This window comes from Anoplopoma fimbria, chromosome 18 (genome assembly GCF_027596085.1).
Source record: "Anoplopoma fimbria isolate UVic2021 breed Golden Eagle Sablefish chromosome 18, Afim_UVic_2022, whole genome shotgun sequence".
In the NCBI taxonomy this organism is placed as follows: Eukaryota; Metazoa; Chordata; class Actinopteri; order Perciformes; family Anoplopomatidae; genus Anoplopoma; species Anoplopoma fimbria.
The window spans coordinates 14924954-14951045 of record NC_072466.1 but is presented as its reverse complement, the minus strand read 5'-3'; the positions used below and the strand labels follow the sequence as shown (position 1 = coordinate 14951045).

The 26092-nt window shown below is 38.9% G+C and overlaps 1 protein-coding gene across 2 annotated transcripts; it reads right to left on the bottom strand.

Moving 5' to 3' along the window:
* Nucleotides 1-6504: 6504 nt before the first annotated feature.
* On the bottom strand, nt 6505-25777 carry nudt14 (nudix (nucleoside diphosphate linked moiety X)-type motif 14). Of its 2 annotated transcripts, none has more exons than XM_054618699.1 (5): nt 25621-25777; nt 15502-15545; nt 11303-11367; nt 10187-10487; nt 6505-8883 (listed from the first exon to the last, which is right to left on the bottom strand). In XM_054618699.1, exons 1-5 carry the CDS (start codon nt 25699-25701, stop codon nt 8634-8636), a joined length of 741 nt encoding a protein of 246 aa, XP_054474674.1. In that variant the 5' UTR covers nt 25702-25777; the 3' UTR covers nt 6505-8633. The 2 variants fall into 2 exon arrangements, with proteins under 2 accessions (XP_054474674.1, XP_054474675.1); XM_054618700.1 differs by lacking the exon at nt 25621-25777 and adding an exon at nt 25421-25510.
* Nucleotides 25778-26092: the final 315 nt, after the last annotated feature.

The window sequence follows — 26092 nt, the reverse complement described above, 5'->3', positions numbered from 1 at the left end:
GTTCCATGTAAATGTACTGAATTAAAAATCTTAGATAGGTGAAAGAACAGTATTGGCATCAAAACATACTTTAAAAAAGTATTCAGTACTCATCAAGCAGAATGGTCCATTTCAGGATAATATATATATATATTGTATCACTATATCATACAGTTAGTGATGTGTACACCACTTCAATGTTGCAGCTGGTAAAGGTGGAGCTAATTTCAATTGGAAATACTCAAGTTAAGTACAGGTACCTAAAAATTGTACTAAAGTACAGCACTTGAGTAGGTGTGCTTAGTTACTTTCCACCGTTAGTGACCTCCTTAGCTGGGAATACTGCTTTAACTGTGCCCTCAAGCAAGGCATTTAGTCTTCAGTGGATCTGTTAAGTGTATTAAGAGTATGAAAAGTATAAAGCTACTGTACATGAACATGTGAAGATGCAGAGGTCGACAAAGGTTGAGAAGCACACCTCCTTCCCATATGTGTAGCGTCTCATTTGCATACAGATGGAGAGTGTGCCAGAGTGTGCTGGAATCACTCTGGTATTGTGCACATCAGTGTCTCCTCACTGCAGCGCTGGATCTTGTCTTTCCTTCAAAGAGCAGGTTTTAAGCTCCCACCTGTGAATGGACTGCATTCAGAAAGAGGGGAGGTAATCCATCTGCTGTGGTAACACACACACACACACACACACACACACACACACACACACACACACACACACACACACACACACACACACACACACACACATCCAGATGGTCTCTGGAGAACAGGGCCGTCCCATGTGTCCAGTTACAACATGAAAGCAACAGGAACACAACTTAAGCACCCATCCGCACCACCCATCCGCACCACCCTTTTATAGTCAATGGCTAGGGGAAGATGTAATGTTGTCATACACACAGGCTGTGTTCAAAATCACAATGTATTATTCATGTTAGCACGACTTATTATTGAGTATGTAGTGCGTTCCAGATGCATAGACAGTTTTCATTCAACTGTAGCTAGGACTGGTAAAGTCATGATCAATACAGTCATGTGATGCAGGGAAGACATACTAGTGTACTTCAGTGTGAACAGTCTGATGGTAATGGCACACTTCATTGATAATTCAGAAGGCAGTATGCAGTATAAACTAATGAGCATGTAGTGTGCAGCATGTAGAGTGCAGTACTCTAATATGCGATTTTGAACAAAGCCAAGTCTCCGTAAGAATGAGCTTGATTTCAGGAAGTAAGCTAATCTGTTTTCTTTCTGATGAGAAGAAGAACACCAGGCTACTCTTTGTGTATTAAGTATGGAGCTAGCGTCAGGTGAAGTAATAGAGAGTATTTCCTAAAATGTTGGAGTCTTACTTCAAGGCCTGAAAGAGAAAAAATAACCCAAACAATCCCCTTGAATCATCCATATCTCTCTGGATTTCATGATGTTTTGAAACTTCAGAAGACATTTTACTAATTGAAACAGACCCCAATATCTATGCAAATGCACAACTGAATGTGTTTTGAGCAACTTGATTGAACAACATGAGTCACCAAGCTGACTCATGTTTTTTAACAACCCGGGTAAGAAGTAGAGGGTCAATCGATTCTCTTTCAGTCTTAAAGTTATTAAAGTCAACAGATATACACGAGAATGCAATTTAAAAACTTCTCCAGTATCTAGTCGGATGTGTCTATAGTGTGCTTCTTTTACAGGAGAGACATTACCAGAGCAGAGTGGTTTGATACTAAAGTAGGAGACCGTATAAGCGTGACCTGTGGCAATTTGTATCCTAGCAACATGCTTTTAAGAGGGCAACAGAAGTGCGGCCTTAGAAAGGATATAAAGTGAAATTGATAAAGGAAGTCACGCTTGGCAGACATGTTTCAGCAACCAAGTTGTTGAAGCAAATATGAAGACTTGTTGTCACAATGTACAGAGTTTGATGAGCTTTTCATTTTTGTCTTAGTAAGAATAAATCTACCAGAAAGAAAAGGTTCTTCCTGTTTCCTTACACTCATTCACATACACACTTCTGCTAGATAAAATCATCTCCACGGTGCAACAGTTTTTATTTTCCCCCTGGCTAAATGCGAGAACTCTGCTTTCATTTCTGGGAAACCATCAATCAGGATCTCCTCAGGTCTGCAGAATTTACATTTGCTTTGGCTTATCTTCATCAGGATGTGTTTGTTCAAGAGAGATGATGTGTATCAACGGGCTGCTGTTGACAGATTCATGTAAGCAGCAGGTAAAGCGCTGGGGAATTCAAGTAAATCACATTATACTTGCTTATCTCTGTTCTTTCAGTTTCCTATGGAAGTAAAGTAATTGTTATACACTTCATGCAAACATTACTTGAAGTCCCCCGGGAGTGTTCAAACATGTTACAGTTTATAAGACTCTATAATGTTGTAAGCAGATATAAGGACTTGGTAATGTAAGTTATTTGTCAGTGATTATGACACAGGAAGACATATTTTAGTATTGTATCAACTGTGTTTTGTTATATTGTCATTCATCATCTGTTTATACAGCAGCCTCCACTTATGGTTTCTACAAAAGGAGTAATAGTTAATGACACATTATAAACACCCATATCTGCTTACAACTACATTAGTGTTTTTTATACCAATTATTAAAAGTTCATACAGTGTACAAATGACTCAGGTCACAAATAACATTTTGGTCGCCCAAAAATGTCAGCGTTCAGTTAGCTCCACCCCAGTCTATTGTCTGTGGTGTAGTGATCGTGACATTCTCCTAAAATAAGCTTGAAGCATATAGTAAAATAATACAGGAAAAGAAAAAAATGTAATTTTGGGCATCAAACCCATTTTATTTCAACTTAATGCAGTTTAATCCAACACAGTTAGTGCACATGCAAAGTATCATATTTAAATATATACTGTATGTTTGTACCAAGTGTTATGTTTTTAATGTTTTAATATTTCAACATTTAGATAATAAATTAACAAAAAAGTTTAAACATTACTGAAAAGACTGCCCACAATGAGTATACACTTTTAATAAAGCAAAAGAAAGAAAAAAGCATGATAAATTCTTAAAACTGCAATGTTCGTTAGTGTTTGTACATTTTTCTCAGAAAATATTTTTTTAAAAACACAAATTCAGTGAAGAAAAAAAATATCACAATTGGACAATTTTCTTTATGTCTTTACCATGAAAAAAATCATAATACTTCTTTCACTTAAAGGTATTATGTGTAGGATTTTCACTGAATATTACACTATCTAACAGATAACATGTGCTACACTTTATAATCACTATGAACGGCTTGATAGCAGCAAATGTGATTATCTTCCCCTTGTTGCTTCTGAATATTCAGCTACCAGTCTGCCAATAAAGAAGCAAACACGACCGACATCCAAAATCAAGGGGACTTTTCCAGCAAATGAAGTATTGTTGTGTTTATCACCAGAGGTAATGTTTGAACTGTCACATCCATGGTCCAATTTAACAGTTACAAGAGAATACTACACATAGCACCTTTAAAAACATGTTCACGATTAACTGTTGCTCAGCTCATGATCACTTAAAATACAGTAAGAAATTGTCAAACGGTGCACAAACTATTAACAGAAGAAAACGAAAAAACACGATCACAGTTGAAGAAGCAACTACAGCATAGCCATGGGGGTACATTTATAAAAGTCTGGTACCGATGAATTAAGTATTCTTTCACAGAGAACCACTGAGTGTTGACATTTCTGACGTTTCTGAGAATTTGATATGTCAGCGCCTTAGAAGCAAGCAAACGGACACTAAATAGTTTCATTATGTGCCTGAGAGATGGAGGTAGAAATGTCCAATGCTGGGCTGATTGTTAATATCCAGCACAGGCAAGAATGAATTAAACAACCATTTACGTACCTCATGTATTAGTGTTTTATTCAATAGAAGTAGCATATGGCTTACCAGTGGCACAGTCTGCAACCTCACTCTGGACTGTCAAAAGTGCATTTACTTTTGTCATAGAGGGGAAGGTTAGGATTGTCGCTGTGGGAGACTTAAAGGAATAGCTCAACATTTTGGGGGATATGCTTTATTGCTGAGAGTTAGATGGGAAGATTGATATCACTCTCATAGGCAGCAAAAGTAAATATGAACTAACAGCCAGTCGTCTGTTAGCTTAGCTTAGCTAAGCTTATGCTGAGCTAAGTTATCCAGCTGCTGGCTGTAGCTTCATATTTATCATACAGACATAAGAGTGAAGTCAATCCTCTCATCTAACTCTCAGCAAAAATGGCAAATAAGCACATTTTCTAAAAGGTCAAAAATGTTCCTTCAAGTCCTCCAAGAAAACTGCCAATCACAGGAATAAACGACCTTTACATGAACTTCCATTAGAACAAAGCCAACACTATGAGAGAGCAGAGTTTGGCTTGAAAGTAAAAATGTTGCATTTTATGCCGAAAAACACACATAAGATAATAAAAACATAGCCCGTCACAATAGCTTATAAAACTAATTTTAAAAAAAAGAGTATAAAATAGAATGCAGGTCTGATAACAGACCAGCTTGTGAGTTTTGACGCCAAAAGTTGAACAAAAATAAAATACAAGCCACACATAAATTTAAATTTCCATCTTATATATTTACCTGCCCATATAGAGAAGCCAGTTGATCCAGCTGAACCTGAAGCGCTGCCACGCTGGTTGCCACTTGCAGCAGGTATTTCTTTTTCTTTTTTTTTTATGGATGCCACTTTTGTTTTGTCAATCATTAAGGCTGCTGTCTGTCTTTAGAGAGATGTTCACTAAAAGAGCTTTACCTTCAGATAATAGCCCGAGGGAAGGTGTGGAGAAATTTGGACTGCTGTTGGCTTGCTGGCTGATGCTGCCCACAGTGACAAGCCCATGGAAAAGGCCAAGAAAAGCCTTTGTGTTTTTGCTATAACTTTCCTCAAAAGAAAAATAATTTCGACCAAAGGAGAAGTCATATGGCAGTTTTCCACATTTGACAGGCACATTAAGTTACAGACTGGCCTTAAAAGTTTAAATGGCTTTGTTTTACAAATCAGAAGCAGATGGCCTAATTATAGAAAACTGAGATTTTCTAAATACACAGAGGAATAGTCATTTTGGAAAGATTATGGCTAACCCATTTAAAATCTGGGAGACAAAAAGTGACAACCATCTTCATTATTTGCCACAATAGGTCCATCTCATACCAGACGAGAACAAGACGATGGAAAAATGTGAGCACCATTGGGAATCTTTCAATAAAGTTCTCCATTAAACTTGACAAGTGTTGAGATCCACTCAGTCCTTATTCAACTGAAATCAAAAGAAAGGTTTGTCACATGGAAGAAGATGGAGGAAATTGGAAGGTTAAGGACCAAATTAGGATAAGGTGCCAAATAAATATCTTTCTGAAAACTAAAAAATAGCAATTTAAAGCTATTAGGGTGGCTGTTTATCATGATGTAAAGTTTGGTTAAGAAAATACTGTTTAAAAACCCTGTCAGTGTTACTGTAGCCATGTTTCCATTCAGTTGAAAAGGTGATTGTCAAGTTTATTTTAAACCAACTTTGTGTCAATTAGGCAAGTTTAAATTATTCTTTCATGTCAGCTACTAATCGGCCATGTTTTATGTTGTCTGGATACAAAGACAAGCAGTCGCACATTATGGGAATATCAGGGTAACGCAGACAGCGGAAAAAGGTTATCCGTAATTTAAGTTAAAACGTTATTCTGCAATTGAGGAAGTTTTATAAAATGTGGCCGTTTTCATACAGGTTTTTTAATGCTATACTTCAAAATGGGCAAAAAAAGATGTTAATGGAAAGACGGCTAGTGTGTGTGTCCTTTTTTTGATCAACTCTACACATAACACTAACAAGCTGTCTATTGGTCGTTTTATGGGTTTCCAAAGGTGAAATTCACATTTTCCCAAAATTGTTATTGTAGCTACTTCCTGGACATTAGTTTTGAGTTATAATTTGAGAGAATATGAAGCAATTTAGCAAATGAGTAATCCTTCTTATTCCATAGAAAAAATAATCATCAAAATAAAAATGTGTTCAAGCAGTTCCAGCAAACTATACAATCTTACATCAAGGAATGATCTTTGATGGACAGAGGGATACCAAAGCTCAAAGATTGGGGTTTAGGGGAGATAAATATGGCTTAAGGGTTCTGCATATGTTCCAATAGAGTCTGGGTGGATATATTTGACTCAATTATGTGAAACATATTTAGTTTGGTTGATACAAATGAATAGATATAAACAGTGAAATAAGAGCTTAAGCCGCACCAGATAACCGTGTTGAGATGCCGGATACTGAAGCTCAGAGAACCCCTGTGAGATTCAGTAGTGACAAACACACACCTGACACACCAATGAAGAAAATTTACCCAAAAAACACAAGGTTTTATGGGTAAAATAAGACAAATGTTCACATTTGATTGTCAGTTGTTCCTCAGGATAATAAAAGGCCAATGAACAAAATAAATCCTGGATTGATGCTCAAGTATTTTCTTCATTCAGCCGAGTTTAGACAAATACATCAACAGTAAGTTGTATTATGGTAGTTTTTGTATGAAATTCCAGGTTTATGATTTACCTTGTGATTTCACCTCCAATATATTCAAGGTGTTATTAACAACTGAACAAATAAATAACATACAGCACTTTTAATTTGTATTTCGTAGAAAACAAACCAAGTAATTCAGGCAGGTTTTTTGTTTTTTTTTAATAAATGGAAAATTCCTTCACTATATTTCGTCACAAATATTTTCCAATTCCAAACTCTGAAGGTGCACCAAAAAGATTTGCTCTCTTATGTCTGACAGTAATAATGCATTAATAATTAGATGCGTTATCTGTTTTAAGTGAGCGGTAATTTTCCAAAAATGGTGTCGTCTTTGATTCAGAACTTGCATATTTTTAAGAAAACTACAAGGGGGGGGGAATCGCTTACTTTTCACATATTGATTGATAAATGAAGTACCAGCCCTTTTAGAATGAAGAAAAATACTAACATGTAGTAAAGATAGTAAGAACTTTGTTGCTTTTGAGCTGAAAGTGAGTTTGAAATATACTTGCTAACATGCTGGTCATCATCACATCCAGAGATCCACCCTGAATATGACCAAAAGTTTGATTATTTGGACCTGAGATTTTGGCAAACTGCTGTTGAGATTCACTTCGTGAGATAAGGTTTGTGTGTTAATGACCATCCGAGATTTACAACGCAGAACCTCTGATGTGAATAATGATCAATCTTATTAGTGGGTTTAAGTCCTTTTAAATAAGCTCCTACACCTGTACTAATGTGTTCAAAATGTAACCTTGACATGCCGTGTATAAAATGAACTCTCTAAAAATGACTTTGATTGTAATGAAAATGATAAAAAAAAATGATGCACTGGAGAGCAAAATGACCTCCTTCATAAATCAAAAACTAAATGCAAACTATTCACTGACATGTTACAGTCCAAATATCGGTAACCCTTTGCAGGATTGTGCTTGAGAACAATGACACTTTAAACTGAGGTGAGGCCCTCGGTGCAGGGGGCAGGTAGGTGTATGTTTATTCTGTGACGTGAAACAATACCTAAATCACATTTTCCACTTGGCTTGTAGGAGAAAAAAAGTCTGCCAATATGTCCACTGGTTTGACTTAATGAAGATTTTCCAACAGAGTTGATTTTAGTGACACTGAGTGATTGTTTAGCCCAGGGTATTATCATAAGTATTGCTTAAAGGCTGTGGATCAGAGAAAACTATTGAGGCATGCTTGAACAAGTGGTGGTTTAAAACACACCTAACACCTCAAACGTTACAAGGCCCCACCATTGACTAGCATAGTTTTTGCATTACTGGATCATGAATTAAAGGAATACTCCACTGTTTGGTTTAGCTTTGTTACCTTATCTGTACCTTTAATGGTTCATGTAATGACCAGTACAAAAAGTATCTATTGTTCAAATGATGTGTATTTTCATATTAATATACAAAGTTCCTCCTGCAGTCTTGGTCAGGCAAGTGGAACTGTTTGCATTAACTCCAATAAAAATATTAGCATGGTGAAATGTTAGCAATCCGAGGCTTACCAGGAGCACATAGCTGGTTAGCATCATCAGGTTTGCTTTGAATGCTGGGAGTTGTAGGAATGCTTGAAACATTGTTGACAAGTTTGTTTATTTGACTGTGAGCAGAATGGTAAATGGCTTTTCTCAGCCAATATCAGATGTATTTAAATGCTTTTTTTGCTTTTATAAATGCAGATAACATTCAAGAACCTACACTAGAAGCAGTGGAGTGCTCCTTTAATCAGGGGCAGGCAAATGAAATCAGTGATATGCAGCCATTTATAACAGATGGCACAGTAAATGAAATGATTAACAGACTACAAAAATCATCAAGAAGAGAAAAATGTGCCAGTGACAACCAGCTATGGCAAATTTGTTTTTAGGGGAAATATTAAGACCACATGAAACTTAAAAAGGTTAACAGGACAAAACTTAAAGATACCTGTTGGCAACAAGACAAGGGGGCCCACCTTTCATCATGTACCAATAAGCAAAAAGGCAATACAGGATGAAGAGCCATGAGGGGAAGAGTGGATGTGCTTGGCCAGTGTTTGATTGAATTTGGAATAAACGGTATAAAGATGGTTGGTTAATACTAGTTACACATTGGTGGAGATCTTGTACTTGGGAGACATGTTATTATGGAACCAGATGAAACTAAATATTAAGCCCATGGTTTTGGGTATACGCTCGTCGTAGGCGAACGTCATGGCCTCGTGCAGCGGGACTTTGACCACCTCGATAAGCTCTCCCTCCCGTGGCTCACCTCCACCTGCACTCACGCAGTTGTCATCCGACACCTCGGCGTAAAACATAGTCTGCTTGGCACCTGTTACACCTACGCCTGACCTGTAGGGACGGAGAAGGGAACGGAAAACTTTATTGATATGTTCGTGTTTTTGCAATGACTCAAGTTTTTAAAATAAAGGGTCCAAAATATAGAATTCAAATGCATTAGTGTTTCAAATTTTCATTTCCCTAAATCATGTGACTTTTAGTCCCAACTTGAGTGTCTTTCTTAAGTTCCTGTCTGGTTAACACCCATGTTTTACAAATGTCTTGTCCCCAGTATTAAATCTGTAGTCTCCAACTACATATGAAATCTGTACAGCTTTGTCTTTGAATGCCGGTAATAAGCAACACACCAGTATTTTGAATTATTCTTTATGCTATTTCAACCAAACTGACCTCAGGCTGCCTACTATTAGTACAGAGCTTCACCACACCATGCGCTTCCGTCAAAACCACCCTCATAGGGGTCCTGAGGGTTAAAACGATACCCATCTATTTAATGGAAGAAGCCCACACATAACAACAGTCATAGACAACACCAACAAAGCTTGAGGAGGTGTTCTAGTCAAATCAAAAGCACAGTTATGAGAGCTGTCAGTCAAGGCTGTCCAGGTGCGGATGTTTAATGTGAGACTGTTCATGTCCTGGAACTTGAAACTGCTGCTTAAAGATATAGTATGAGCTTATACTGTGTTGACAAAGATGGCTGCTTCCACTGACGCATCTTTACAGCTCACTCACATAACCACAGCTCAAACTAAAGGTTGCATTTTGGAATCTTGATACTGTTCCACCGAGGTAAACTACATTCATGAAGATGCATGCTTTCCTTTTGGGTGCATCATATTAAGTGGACTTTTAGAAAGCTTCAAGATTTAAAAGGGATACTCAACCAATAATTGAAATAACTCAAACTCTTGACAATGGAGAACTGGATTATGCTGCAGAAGTGGTTAAATGAGTTTCTGTATGTTCAGTACTCATCCATGAAAGGCTTTTCTAATCATTTTAAAGTCTGCTATCACCCTATTAAAGTTGTTTTTAAAGTGTTTTCAATGGTACCTGGAATTGAACTTTACAACATCAGTTCAACTAAAGGAACAAAGTTGCAAATGTAGGTTATTTCTGAGTGAACATAGCTAGAGGAGCTTCAGAAATAATAAATGAAAATGATACAAAATAGGACAACAGGATATTAATTGTTAAGGGACAAGAAATCCAGTGGGAGGGACTAAAGTAGATATTTAAGAAGACTATGAAAAGCCTTGTCCTAAAACTTATTTGTGTTGGAAATGGACAGACTAAAACCTCATTGATATTTCCTACAGCTTCAGAAAATGCAAATGTGCAATCAGCTTACCTGTAAGAAGTAATCCTCTTCAGTTTAGAGGCAGGCACATCGTAGCCACACTCCTCCAGCACCTCCTGCCGGGCGATCTCCTCCAGAGATAGGTTGGGTTTGTCCACCAGCCCAGCGCAGAGCTCGTAGGTGACCCCAGCTGAGGCCGGGGGCCACTGAGAAGAGCTCTCCCCCTCTGAGGCCGACTGGCCCTCCTGAGATTCGGGGGCAGGGGCGGTGGCTTCGGAGGCGCCCTCCTCACTTTTTTCAGCCGACAGAGGCGGCTGCGTCTTGTTTCTTTCCCACTCGCACATGTATACAGCTGGTTGGTAGAAAAGACAAAAAATACTGTTATACCTGGGTGGAATTAAGACATTGTTCTCGTATGTGTCTACTTTTCTCGTCTTTTATAAAATATGATTAATCAATTAAAAGGAAAAATAAGTGACAAATGAATCAATAATGTAAAAAGTCAGTAGTTTTATCCCGACAGGATGCATGCTACTCTTTGAAAGCTTTTTGAAAATAACTCTAACACTGACACAATTCGAGCAGCGTTTTATTGTGAAGGCATCACGACTCACCTGAAATAAAAGGACGCATTACAATATTATGAAAAGTAATCAATTTCTTGGGTGAAACCCTTGATATACTTTTTAATTGGCCCTGTACCACAAATAACTTTCTTTCTATTTATTGTCCGATACCAATAAGCTGACCAGCATATTGACCACTCCCTATAAAAAAAAACAAATGCCATTCTCAGTTGTAGACAAATTGATTTCTTTCAGATAAACGACAGTATTTTTCCCCAACTGCAAAGAGAGAGCAGAGAAGAAAAAAATATCAATGCCCAGACTTCCTTGAATTTAGCACACTGCGTTGTGGAACAGTCCCACGCGACATCTAACAAAGGAGGTTAGGCTGCTTTGTAACGGGGCCTCTTGCGGTCTATTTATGAGTCTGCATTGTTACTAAGATCCAGTAGAATAAACAGGGATTATAATGTACTGCTTTTTTAGTGAAAGTGCCCACAGGATTTACAACAATCTAGATATATCCGGGTGACAAGGAGAAAATGAATTAACTAGATTGCAGAGTAAAGTTAGTCTCCTGTTTTGTGCACTGAAAACTCACCTGGGCGGAACTGCTTGACGAGGACAAAACAGTGTGAGCTGGTGTTGAAGAGCAGCACTGACACACTAAAGAAAAAGAGAAAAAAAAAAGGTCAAGTTAAAATAAATACAGAAACATTTTTTCTAATAGTAAATCTCTTTGCATACATTATATATTAGGAAAGATAACACCCAGCATTTCAGTATGGTGGGTCCACAAGTATTCTATGCATGTGAATCTGAAAAAGAATCATTTTTTAAAAACCTGACAAAGGAAGAACATTTTCTGGAGGGTCATATGTTTTGGGCTGAATCTACCCAAAGCATCATGGATGGAGGATTTGTTCTAAAAATGAGGCTCAAAAGTGTGGTTTAAGTTTGAGTAAACTAACTGAAATCAAAACATTAACAAGGGACAAACTCAATCAGTGTATGACGCATCTCAATACACCCATGCCTGTCGTTTTTCATGCCAACCCATAGAGATCCCGTTTCTAGATACACAACTATCCTTTTTAACGCTTCATTCAATAGCGGCAATTTTATCACTCCATCCCGGCAACTGAACCTTGACAACAGCTGTCCGTAGGGCGCGTACAGTGCCCTGTTGGCATCAATTGAAGCGGTGTTGCACTTAAACCTAAATCTATAGCTTTTAGTAACCAAATTGCCAAAGTGCTATAACCAAAATGATACTGAAACTCAAATCCAACTCAATTGAGTAATGAACAATGTTATGGAATGTAGAGGACCAAATTTTTCCAGATTCAAACCCTGAATCCCAACAAGCAAGTTGATGAGATCCAGCGTTAGCGCACGGTGAATTGTATGCACACAGGTGGTTCACTGCTGTGTTTGAGCGAGTATGTGAGCGTGACTGTCGCTGCCAGTGGAGACTTGAGGCCCGGGGTCGCCGTTGGTAAAGCGGATGTGTCTGAGGAAGCAGGAAGCCCTGCCCTGCCCTGCCTTGCCTTTCCCAGGGTGAGAGGACATTATTGGACATTGCTATTACGACTTCTTTCTAGCTACAGTGCCTGTGTTGATACTGATTTAATATCTGTTTGCAACAGAGATATTTAAAGTTAAAGCCTAATGTCCATGTTACGTTTGTAAGGGTGTGATGAATTTGCCCTGGCTGGTACAACATTACTACTGATAGTACAAATGTCCAGAGCTATAAAAGAAAGACCCAAGTTGTGGTTGAACATGAATTCATTTATTTGGGCAAAAAAAAGCCTGATAATTCCAGACACAGTATTGCTTCGTGGCTTCGATAACAGCTTCTCGATGTTTGAGAAGAAAACATCAATTGTGTCCTATCAGTTCTTCCTTTGCTCTCACATCCTTGAAAGAGAGTACACTGAGCACCCTTTTTTTTTATTGGTTCGCCCTTGAAAAAGTTATTGGAACCTGACATATCACTTCATCATGTCAATGTCTTTTTCTTAGCTTTTATCTAATGATTAAGTTGATAATTTCAAAGGAGAGATGCAACCAAATATCAAGATGGGATCACTCAAAAAATAACCTCTTTCCCTCAAAGTCTTCAGCAGGTGTATACCAAAACGCCCGATATTTGTGATGCCTACAGCTGTAAAAGTTATGGAGGGGGATACAGGCAACGTAGAGTACAAGTACGGATGATATAATGGTGCATCGGTACTTTTGGGCTTAAAGTAGCAAAACACAGGCCTGAGGCATGGAGGCTGTCCCCTGAGGCAGGCCTGGCTCTTGTTGTGCTGTTCCACACCATTACAGCTGTTCTACAGCCTCCCGCTGAAGAGAAATGCTCTAATGGTTAAACCAAGAAGCGGGCTAAACGGACGCTAAGGCCTTTTCATGCACCATTAAGCTTTGTCCGCGGGGCTTCTGGCTGGAGAGCGGGAAACCTGGGTTATGACAGACACATGAGGAGCAGGACTAAGGTGAGGATTGGTTGCACTGCAAAGCTTATGGTCTCTAGATACTATGATCAGGTCTTCTTTGTACAAGATAGAAATGGGTTACGTGCTAAATAATCCATCTTCAGATACCAGAACTGAGGCAATCGAAATGTGCAAGACCAACAACTCTAGAGACTAATTTTCTTTTAGTTCTTTTAACTTTTGCTAATTGAGATATATTTGTATGCACCACATGAAAACGTGGTTAAAAAAGTGGTTATTGACTAGTTTTAATGTGTTTTTTGTTTACTCATAAAACTCATAATTCCAAGTGATCCATATTTGTAGACACTCAATTTTTTTTGAACATCCCTTGCTAAAACATTTAGTGTAGATACACATCTTATTTCCTTGATATTCCCTCTAGACTTTATTAAAGCCTCCCAGTGGGGCATTAAACGGATTGTGTTACTCTGTTTACAAACTAATCCAAATGAATCCCAAATGTGAAACACAAAGTATTGTGTACCCTCTACATGTATTTCCTGTCTGGGGATACATCAGACATAATCAAACTCTGTAGGGTGAAGGCATTGACGCAAATTAAGACACAGGAGCAGGACTACAGCAAGAGCTCAACATATGAACGACCATGGTCTCTTTTTTTTTTTTTCTTCCACTGGCTAAAAATGGCTAAAAATACTGGCGGTCATTAAATGTTACCTCCAGTAATAAACAAACACCCGTTCGCAAACGCTCCCATAAACACATAGGTGTCGAAATACCAAAGCAATGGTTCTTTACTCATCAAGCATACGTGTGTTTTTTTAGATTTTGAGACAGCTCATGACCGTGTCCCACTAGATGTCTTAGAAGCTCTGCATTCGTGGCAGTTAGTGAAGGGAGTTCTTGGTGGGCAGAGACTTCAACATTGTGTATCTGCTTTTTCCCAAATATGCAATTTTGTTGGCTTCAACAGGCTGTGACATCCAGAGGGATATCCAGAGGGACATCCCGAGGAACTCCGAGTTGGAGACCATGGGACATGTGATGGAAAACAATGGATTTTTCCATTTTCAGTCCCCTTGGGTTAACAGTATCTCAGGGTAAGATGTGGTATGTGAGTTTAACCAGATTGTCACGGTGAAAATGAAGCTTCATTCACTAAATTAGATATTTCACTGTACATTACCCACAAACATTTTTTGCTCGTGCTCCTGAAATGTGACAAGAAGTGTCCTGCCGAGAACAAAATGTTATGCGCACTTGAACAAAAATGCAAAACAACCCTGCATCCTTCCAATACAGACTAAAGGGGGAATAACACTCTGCAGAATTTCCACCTGGGGGAAAGCTGGATATTCCCATGGGCTACTTTCTTTAGGAAGTACACGTTTTAGGTTTACTGCTTTTGCCTCAGTGGGACTATTTTTCACAGGGACCTCTCTTCAGGGTCAGGAGTGGAGGAAAGAGGGCTTAAATGACCTGAGACTTACCTCAGGGCATTATGGTACCCTGGTCAGAAAAGGGAGTAGGGACCGGGGTTTTCGACACAAATGTGTGATATTTCTCTTACAGTGCCCCCTGTGAAGCTCAAGACATTTATAGCCGGTGAAATGTAGAATAACAGGGCACTAGTTCCTGAAAAACAAGGTCTGTTTTGGTTTGGCTGCCATTCCAGTATTTGCTATATTTTAGAGATGCTAGAGAATAGAAGGTATACAAATAGAATGGGTGAGAGGTGTTAATAATGGCTACAGGTGAAATGACGCAGAAAAGAAATAAGCAAAAACTCACACAACTTATATATTTTACTGTGCACACAACTCACGAGCATAAAACTTTATAAATATATTTCACGGTCGACCAGAAAATCCAGAAAAAAAGCATGTTGTGTCCTTTTTCCATCTGTTTGTATCTCACATTTGAACTGAAAAAAATATGCTGCTTATAAAAAGGCAAAGAATAGAGAGTAGATGTAATATTTAGAGGTACAGAGATGGTGAGGTTTAGGATTGGTGCAAATCAAGCCCCTTTGTCACTCAGATCATCAAATTCATCCTTGTTTGCTCCCTGGAAGCTCGATCAGATTCAGGTACTTCAGTGCCAAGCTTTTCATATCGCAAAATGTTTCCCGACACGAACTTGCAGCCTTTTCTTTACATTTCAAAGCGATTTCATTGTCAGCTATTCTTTAGAGGTCAAGTCTTGGCTATGCAAACCAAACGGTTTTGACAGCAAGCTGTACCATCTCTTTGTGCATGTGTTTATTCGTGCACACATGGAATAAGAGGGGGACTGCTTCGATTCAACAGTAGAGAAGAAAATGTGATTTTACCTATCGTGGGTTCGCATGAAGTCCCAGGATTTCTTTGTGCCATTCTGTGAAGGAATAAGACAAAACAATCAGCATAAGTTAATACAATAAACGAAACACTATTTTAATCCCCAAACACTGTGGTTAAACAACCAAGCGAAACAAAAGAGAATACAAAAAGTGTGAATACAGTGTGCATTCAGTGTAGCATGACTTCTTACTCCCATTGTTGTATGTGACTGGTATGGCAGGATGTGAAATCACCGATGATTTATTTTAATATGATTTCTGTAGAAGCAATCAGCTGCCCCACAACTGATGCCTGCATGGGCACGTTAAAGTAAAACAACAAACCCCACCCAAATAAAACATCCGCGGATGCAAATCAAAAAGCACCGTGCCTGCACTACACGTTACATATTTTAGCTTTATTAACTGAAGTTGAGCAAAAAGAATGTGAAAGACAAATGCAAAACTTTTAATTCACAGGAACATCCTGTGAATTAAAAAAAATCGGAAAAGGGCATTTTGTCTTGTTAATGTCCTAATATTAAAATAATTTTATATTTAGCGACCAACATGGACTGCTTTGGGTGATTTTTTGGAACTTTAACACAGTGATTGTTATGCATCCTCAGTCAAAAAGGCTCCACGGTAATTACTGCTTGACTCACTAGCAGGGAGAGACTCCTGATAGCAACATGCTAAAACATGTCCTGTAGTTATAAAACGCATGTGGGAGAAGTTGTTGTAGCGAAGTGTTTCCATGCCCTCTGGTCACATCATCACATCACCAAGGCCTTGCAGCCAAACACTCCTTCAGTAAATTTCCAGCGGCACAATTATATCACACCGCCGAGGCTGGTGTGTGACCAGCAAAAAAGAGATACAATCCCAATCAGCACAAAATACTCTGGCATAACAAGATCTTAAATATGTGGGCAGTGACACACACATTGTCTGATTGTTGGCTCATCACTTTGCAGTAGGAGTGAACGGGACAGTGAGCAAACAATCCTGATATTCCAGTTCATTTTGAGGTTATTTTCATTCATGCCAGGTGAAGAGAGGACAGCTGTTTACAGTTACGTGTGCAAATCTGTGTGAAAGGAAAATCCAAATGATGTTGAATTCATCACTTCATATCCCTTTTGCTTTTAGTGCATTTCAGTCGGTACAAAGGACAGACTTCAGCCCACTGTTTTGAAGTTTAAAACCTTGAGCATAAAAAGGCATATCAATATTATTGCGTCCAATGGTGGTCCAATTTTGTAAGGCAGGAATTGTAATCTGTAAATCAAGCAGAAGTCACAGTGAACAGGTCAGATGAATGGCTGCAGACGACATCAAGGTAAGTAAGACCTTAAACCATTTTGATATAATAAAACTTCATCATTCACATCAAATCAGTAAAGATATGTAACTTAAAACAGAAAACTAAGCATATATTCCTCCATCCACAGATTGCATGCTGTATAAATATGGTAAAGTTGGCCTACATTTTCTATGCCTGAGGAAATATGGCCTTAATTCAAAATTAGGCTACACCTCCTCTCCACCCACAAGCTCTTTCAGACACAGGGATGACAGCTTTACTAGAACAGGCTTATATTCAGCTACAATAGATGTGCCTTCATGTGTGCCAGTGCGGTGGTGCAGTTTTAGTACCACCCAAGGAATGGGAGGAGGCCAAATGGCAAGCTAATTGCACTGATAGAATCAGAAATAATAAAGCTACTGTTGTTGCAACACACGGTTTGAGTGTGGATGTGCCACTGTGCCAAAGAGCAACTTTAAGATTTGTATCTGAAAGGAAATAAACTCACACACAGCTTTCAAATGCAATCGGCCGATTTGACTGATTGAAGTCTCTGACATTTCTAAATATTCTCATTACTGGGTTTGAATCAGCCTGGCTGAATATCGCTCTAGAATTGCTTTATGTTGTGAAAAATATCAACATTTGTACAATATTGTTCAACTAAAATACAACAAAACCTCACACTAAAAAAACGCAAATCTTGCTGAATTTGAATAAACTCCTGTTTAAAAACGACTAAACTAAAAGTGAGAATATAAGCAAACTTAGTGTAACTATCAAAATATAGTGTTAACTTCAGGGCTACTGCCTTGTGTTAACCTCAGATACAGCGGACATAAAAACTCATAAAAATCATACTTTCAAACAACGTTGCATGACCTAACAGGTCAAGTCCACGGGGCCGCAAAGTGAAGAAGCCAAGCTAATATGAAGCCGTTCATGCATCATTAACTATCATGTTGTGGTGTGAAATGAGAGGATGAAGCCAAAGTATGTGTAGGCTTAGTTAAGGTATTGCTATGGCATCGCCTTTATCTCCTGTAATAGCTATTACGTCAGTTTATGATAAAAGCTTACTGTATGCACATTTGAATACTGAGCTGAGAAGTTACTTCTGACACCTGACTTTAACCTAAAACAAAGTATGTCATCATTTCTATCACACAAATGTAATAATCTACTGTCTTGTTTCTATCTTCTATTTTATATATAAGTTGTACAGTATGATGTATAAGAGATTAAAAAAAAAATGCATTCAGTCTGTCCATATTCTCTTTGAATTGCCTATAAACCAAAACTGCAGGTTCATAATGCAGGTTACTAGAGCCAGAGACCTAAAGACAGCAGTGATACCAGTCAGCGGCTGGGTCGTTGCATGCAGGATGCATAAAATTAAGATTTACTGCATACTGCATTTTACACTCTACGTGTTGGGACATACCTAATCGTCTTCTGGCATACTAGATAGTATGGTAGTATGGGTATTGGAACGCATAGATCTTCTCTGGTTGTCAGCCAATAGTAAGGCGTTGACATCATCCAAACTCCTCGCTGTGTCATGTCATCAAAGATCTTCTGCGTGCGCTGCAGACAGTCTACCGGTGTGATCACGCTCACAGAAACCTGTCATGTCAACAAAGTGTGCCGAGCGTCTTACACGGCATCATTCCTGCTTGAGGCCAAGCCAGCCGCACCCCTCTCACTTTCCCTCGCTAAAAGCAAAACTAGTGTGATAGCGTGTGTGTGTGTGTGATTTATTACTTGTCGTGACTGAGGCGGTGATGTTCTTCTTGTGGCTTGTTGCTTTGTTAAGCGTTATTATTGTATGATGTATGAGACAAAACTGTTTATCCTTTCAATGAACATTTTAAAAGGTAAATTGTGGGGTATTTTCATGTAGATTACAAACAAAGATATACACTTGGGGATGTCAAACTGATTTTCCGACATTATATTGATGCAGACCGCACACCTACTATATTGCATTATACTTTGCATTGAAGCTATAATAGCTAGGATACTTTCGAACATAACATGTGGTAACACGTACTAATAATAAACATAGCCACGTGTATACATGGGACATTCCAATCCTATTTTGTTGACATTCTTTAGTAATGTTTTTAAAAACTAAAATGCACTTTCTGGAGGATACAAAACACATGGCACAACACCAATATTTAGAAATCTAATATTTGGTTTATGGCTCTGAAACATTAGAGGCAATCATCTGCAGAGAATTGGTAGGCATCCATTGACAATTCCCATAACTCATTCAAAAGCCTATTGAGTCTTGCCTGACCACAATAAATGACGCAGACAGACTGTGGTTTGGGGCAATTTACTGATCATCAAAAGCTAGTTTAGCTCTGGCGGACGGAAAAAAACAGGACAATTAAGATACGGATCAGCAGCTACCTCTAACAAGACAGCTAAGAAGATGCAGTGGTAGAGGCTAACCACCTCCCCAAATGTCCATCCCCAGCTCACACATCCCAGACTGTGCAACTTTATGCAGAGAAACCAATCATGCCAACCCTTTCCCTGACAAACTGTCAAAATAACAGGGCACTAATGGGAAAAGTAACTTTTGTCATAAAGCTTCATTAGTTAAGAGTAAAAAAAACCTAAGCTTATTTGGGATGGAAGGCCAGAGAAAAAGATCAAATTTGGCCTTCTTAGAGCACAAACTGTGCAAGCGTGTGCTGTCCTTCCGGTGTAAATGGGAGCTACAGCTTTCCCAGATTTCTAGTAACAGCGGATGATGGAAGGTGTGAAAAGCTGATGATAAAAAAATAATAATAATAATCGCCAAGAAGGTCTGTCCATTCAGAAAAGCACTAGAGAAAATAAACTCATCAAGAGGGAGGGAGGGTCGAAACAGGTCAGAACGATATTTTCCCAACAGGAAGTTGCCGAAATTAAACTCGGAAAACACAGGCACCAACGATAGTGTCGGTTAGAGACTAAGAGAAAGACTAACCACCATCTTGATTATAGTCTAGTTTGTTTACAGTAATCATATCAAATTATCCCAATTAATTTAGCAATGATTAATTCCACTGATCAAACATCAAAAAGATGGATTTATTTTACAGCAACAACATACTGTACAAGTTAAAACGACTCACTCACTCACTCACTCACTCACTCACTCACTCACTCACTCACTCACTCACTCACTCACTCACTCACACACACACACACACACACTCTTGTATCCTGTCACAACTCACAGATGGTGGGGTTCCCCTCATTACTGGGGCCACTTGCTGAGAGAAGGGGGGCGGGGAAGGCTTGAATGGCCCAGGGGAGACAGAGAATCATGGCCGACATGGATTACTACAGAGAGATTAGCCCGTTGGGAGGGAGGCATGGAGGGAGGGAGGGGGAGAGAGAGAGAGACATAGACGAAGACAGAGAGAGAGGGAGGGAGGAAGCAGGAACACTGCTACACAGGACCTTGGAATGAATGTGGTCCCTCTGGCTTTGGGCATCAGAAATGACAGACTCCTGTGTGAATGGCTATTGTGGGGAGGGATGTATGGTCTTTTAGGTGCTTAAAGTCTAATAACCACACACACACACACACACACACACACACACACACACACACACACATATACCTCCATACACTCCGGCAGCTGCAGCAGGAAGAAAGAAAAAAAATCAACTACCGTCCTCAAATACAATAGCACTCTTTGAATCTCAACATGTGCTCTCCAGTTTTTTTTCTGGTTTTAGCTTCGGTCTCTGTCTTCTCAACCAGCCTGAACAAAGGCACTAAGGCTATCAAACACACATTACAACCAGTGAACTAATGACCAACAGAGTTTGAAAATGACAATGACAGAAAGCATCTGCACCTGCACAAAACTGATCGACCATTCATGACGAAATTACAGATCTGCAGCATTAAAACAACCTAATACGTATCCATGAGTGCCAAATATAATGTCAAGGACACACTCCTCAAGTACACAACCATGTGCCCTTGAGTTAAAAACCATAGAAAGCATGTTGACCTCAAATTGCATCAAGTCAGCTAACACATTAGTGTCCCTCCAATGCAAACTGACTACTTGGAGGAATTGACCACAGCATATTTCTGTTTTAACCACTGTTATCTTAAACAGGCCCTATTATGCTATTTTCCGGGTGCATATTTTTATCTCAAGTTACAGTTACAACATATTTACATGCGTTAATGCTCATAATCCGCCTTGTTTTTCTCATCCTGGCTGTCCTGCAGCACCTCTTCTCACCCTCTCTCTGAAATGCTCCGTTGTAGCGCTGGCTCCTCCCTCCAGAAAGCAAAGTCTGCCCTGATTGGTCAGCTAGCCCGCTCTGTTGTGATTGGTCAACGTTTCACATTTCAAAAAACTCTTCCTCCGGAGCTTCAGCTCCGTCCCTCTCTTTTGTTGTTTGAGGGCAGGCCAAACTAGCCGGAAGGAGTTTTACGTCACTTTCGTAACATTATGACCTCATAAAGTTACAGAAGTGAAGGAGAGAATTCAATGGAGCTGTTTCAGGCAGCTCAGGAGCTTCTGAGGGGGGGGACGACTTCAGGTTTTACACTCTACGGACCTTTTACATGTACAAAAATATATATAACATACTAAAGAAGTGTGAAAAAGTGGAAAAGCATATTAGGGCCACTTTAAATGGTTTGCCATTTTTTTAATTCAGCAGTCAATAGCATTTGTCCAAGATCATTATTTAAAATCCATGCAGGCTGTAATTTCTCCCAACATGTTAGGGCTGGTAAAACACTGAAGCAGTTAATTTATCAACAACTATTTTAATAAAAGACCAAGAGTCTACAGCCTGGTTAGCAGCTCTGTAAGGCTGTTCTTAGACACAGCCATGCTTTGAGCTAAATGCTCACCATGCTATCTAGCTAATGTATGGCAGGTATAATGTATGATCACCATGTTAGTTTAAGTATGCTAACATTTTCTAATTAGCACTAAACACTTAGTACAGGTGAAGCTTATTGTAATGTTATTTTTTTTGCAGGTATTATTGTTATAAAAGTATTGGACAAAATGAAAAATTGACCTGATGATTGTACAGATATGTTAAATTTCATACAGGAATTCAGTGGTTTCAACTAATCTGTTGTCACTAAATCCTTGTAAATATAGAATTTCAAGTTAATTCAATTTACATTTTCTAGTTTTTATTTTCAGACCATTTCAGCACTTATAAACATGACAATTCAAGTCAATGTCATGTTTATAAGTGCTGAAATGGTCTGAAAATAAAATGAATAACTGAATGTACTGCTGGGAGATCACTCAACTCATCAAATTAACGATAATGATATTAGCAGACTTCCTTGCATGCATTTTTTTGAGTGTTGGAACTCTCCAGAGATCGGTTGTATAATTTGAAGAAAACATGGATGGAAAAGTTAGGCTGTGTGTCAGAGATATGGTTTAACAAAATAGCTGCTTATTCAATTTAATAGATTAGGTTTAAAAAAAACTTCTCCCAGTGAACTTAACTTAGTTTGTTTAATATTTTCTACTTATGTGACAACTTTGATTCCACTTTTCAACTTCAGTTCAGCTAACTAAAGTTTTTAAGACATCAGGGAAATATAGGTTTTTAAGTTGAACCAGCGAAAGATGCTTTACAGTTTGAACTCAAATGACAAAAATGTTCATCGGATAAAACAAGAACTTCAATAACTAATATTGTTCAAGTGCAAACAATGGTCTCTCCACCTACAGACACACTCATACACATAGGGCTCATTTTACAGCCATGAATCCAGCTGAAGCCTAAATAAATGACTACTCACGAGAGGTAATGTGTGTGTTAAGATCATGATAGATCTCAAATTCATTGAAGGACTAGTGGGGCCACTTGCTGTAAGCTGTACAAGATAAATAATTCCAGATGAATAATTCACATCACTATAATGAATAAATGGAAGGCAATTATCCTGCACCAAGTAGCAACCCGTGAGTCAACGTAAGCACGAGGCGACGGAGATAAGAGGGGTTTCCCAGAGTCAACGAGGGACAATCACCTGCCTTGTAGAGAGAGGCAAGGGAGAGGAGACAAAACACCAGTAAACACTAATGATGAAGAGAGCCTCTCACGCATGACATTATCTACTGTTACAGTGTGTTTCTGTGTGTGTGTGTGTGTGTGTGTGTGTGTGTGTGTGTGTGTGTGTGTGTGTGTGTGTGTGTGTGTGTGTGTGTGTGTGGGTGAATGGGTTTCTGTTAGTGACCAGTGGCTTAAGTGCAGATGTACCCACGAACATAAAAGGTTTTGGGGAAGAGATGCTCCCTCAGTGTGACTGAAAGGCCTTTGTGGGGAGTCCCTGAACAGCTCCTCCCGAGCTGCAGAGGAGAGATGACGAGGATGAAAGGGAGGACAGGACGGAGAGGGAGTCATCTCTTTTGTTGTCCATCTGCTGTCCTAGCCGTTCCGCCGTTCTCTTGACAAGCTTAACCCCCACCCCACTGCTGTCACAGGTGTAAACCCCAAATGAAAAAAAATGAAAAAACTCCTCGATGAGCTCCCCTCAACATGAGTGCCTTGCTACTTGAGTTTTCTGATTTCATTGAAAGCAACACTACAAAAGAACACTTTCCAGTTATAGATAGTTGCAGTTTCTTTATGTTTAAAAAGTACTTTCCACTCTGAACACTGAGCATTGTTACCAGGCCTGAGTGAAGAAAATAGCTTTTATCTTGCATTTTCATGTATGACATTAACTGTACTTCATCAGTAAAACCAGGTTAAATAACGTCTTTCTATCATCTACAGGGAAAGTTATGTGTCTTTAGGGCGAGTATTACCATGATTCATCTTCTGCACCACTGTCGCTTTCCTGGTTTTACACAACAGAAGCCAAGTCTATAACTCAGGATCAGACATACTGCACAAATATCAAACCTAAAAATAATTTAATTCTGGACTGTAGCCAATGTTTGGGTGAGGAAGCATTTCTCACTTTGCTGGAGACCATCAGGACACACAGTCATCACGCTTTCCTTTTAGCATGAGCACTTAATAAGGAAATATATATATATACACATATATTATACGTAATGTATTTACTTTGATGATAAACCTATAAAACACAGATAAATAAAGCATAGCAATACTGATTCTGAGTCATGCTCCAGGATCACAATATCATGCCTTTCAATTTCCATAATGCAGTTAAGAATATTGAACATTTACCGGAAACCACTGAATCAGCTAATATGAAATTTGACAGTTTTTGATCTCCGGAGATAAAAATGTACAGTTAACGAGAAATCGGTCACAGACAACTCACTCTGCCCGCCCTGATTGTCACCATGACCTGGATAGGCAGCTAAAAATGGATAGTTGAAAGGAGGAATAGATGGATGGATAGGTAGCGAATATAGGTCCACCCACAGGCCCCACAGTATACAGTATATGCTTGTATGAATGTAACAAAGTAGGACTTCAAAATCTATACAAGAAACACTACAAAAGCATATTAGAGGAGATGTTTTAAGTCAGGAAGAGATTGATTTCTGATTATGTAAGGTAAAATGAGAAGACTTTGGTGGCATTAAAAACAGAGTAAACTGGGATGAGAATTAATAGCAAAAATACTACATTTTATAATGACAAAGAAACCGTTTTTACTGTGGATCATGGTCAATACCCTGCATAACACATGTGCCAATCTGCATCGCTAAATAATACCATCATAAAGAGATCAACATCATCATACTAAATATAAAAATAAACATATCAAAACCACCCTCTCACCCAGAAAAGAGCAGTAGTTTAAGGCTTCACTCAGGCAAAAAATGTATTTGTGTTTGAAGGCACCGTATCCAATAAGCTTCATGTATAAAGTAAGAACCTAACAACGTTTTTGGTCAGGTTCATTCCCAGGCAAATGCAGTATATGAGATAATGATCCTTATTGTACACATATATTTTTAACTATCTGGTACCATCTAACTTCTTACCGATTCACACTTTCATCAGTATAAGGGTTTGGAAACACCAAACAAAACGTGAGTGATCAATGACCAAATAAGAATAACAAAAGGGTGCAGTCCGTAAAAATTAGCAGGTTTGATTGGAACTATAGCACAAAAAGATCTAAACCTATAAAGGTACTTGGACAATAATGCAAAAGACTGCAGCTTCCCTTAGTTTAGAGAAACGTAGACGGTTTCATGTTATGTATTCAACCTGTACCTTCACTGTAATGTGGTAAAAACAGATATTTAATGTAGATTTATAAGTCTTTACAATGTTGCACATGTAAATGGGTTCATTTAGTTCAATGCAAACCCTTAACTGTATTGACCTCTGACCTCCAGACACCAACACCTCACAGACACACACACAGGAGTCAGTGTGACAACTGGGATCAACAAGTCTCACCTGACCTTCTGTGCAGACGGAAAACAAGTCCACTTGTCATGTAACACTGCTAAACAGTGTTAACTACACCTCCCTATACTGTACAAATGAGAAACATGTGCTACCGTTTACGTGATGCTCAATCTAAAAAGCTCTCCAGCTATAAGCTACCGTTAGCATTGTTAGCTTATAGCTGTCTCTCAGCTGCCTCGGCTCATGTCAAACACACAAACGCACCGTACGTGAAGACAAAGCGAACACTGTTGTTTAGTGATTGCGGATAAAGCAGCGCCGATCTTTGTAGTACACGTCTCTGTGTAAGGTCAGTTTAGCCTCCATGTTATGCTAGCATGCTAGCCGCAAAATGAATGGGGGGTTGGGCTAGCCTACAGCATCCAGCAGCCTCTACCCACCGCTATCAGACAGACATTACTCACCTGGTTATAGTGCACCCGCAACGGTTTCAGATAGTCGGACTCTGTGCACGGAGTGACTTCAATGTTATTGATCTCTTCCATAGTTGTACACCTGGAGCTGGATTGTTGGCTCTCCGATGGTTATCTGTCACCGCACACTGACTGACAGTAAAGGAATGTCTACGGAAGCCGGGAGAGGACATGAGACTGAACCGCGAGGGTGGCATGAGAGGTGAAAGGATGCGAGAATGGAAGGCAGTTCATTTCATTAGAGTAGAAACTGATACAAACTTTTAGGGAACAATAGCTGAGAAAACGACTCTAAGTATTGCCTAGAATAATGTTTTTTATTATTATAAATGAGCATTATAGTACTAATATTTATTTGTAACTTTCATACATATTATCAGTGGCGGAATGTAATCAAATCAAATAAGCTTAAAATCAAATCAACCTTGTAACTAAGTAGGCCACGTTTACTATCATAGGCATT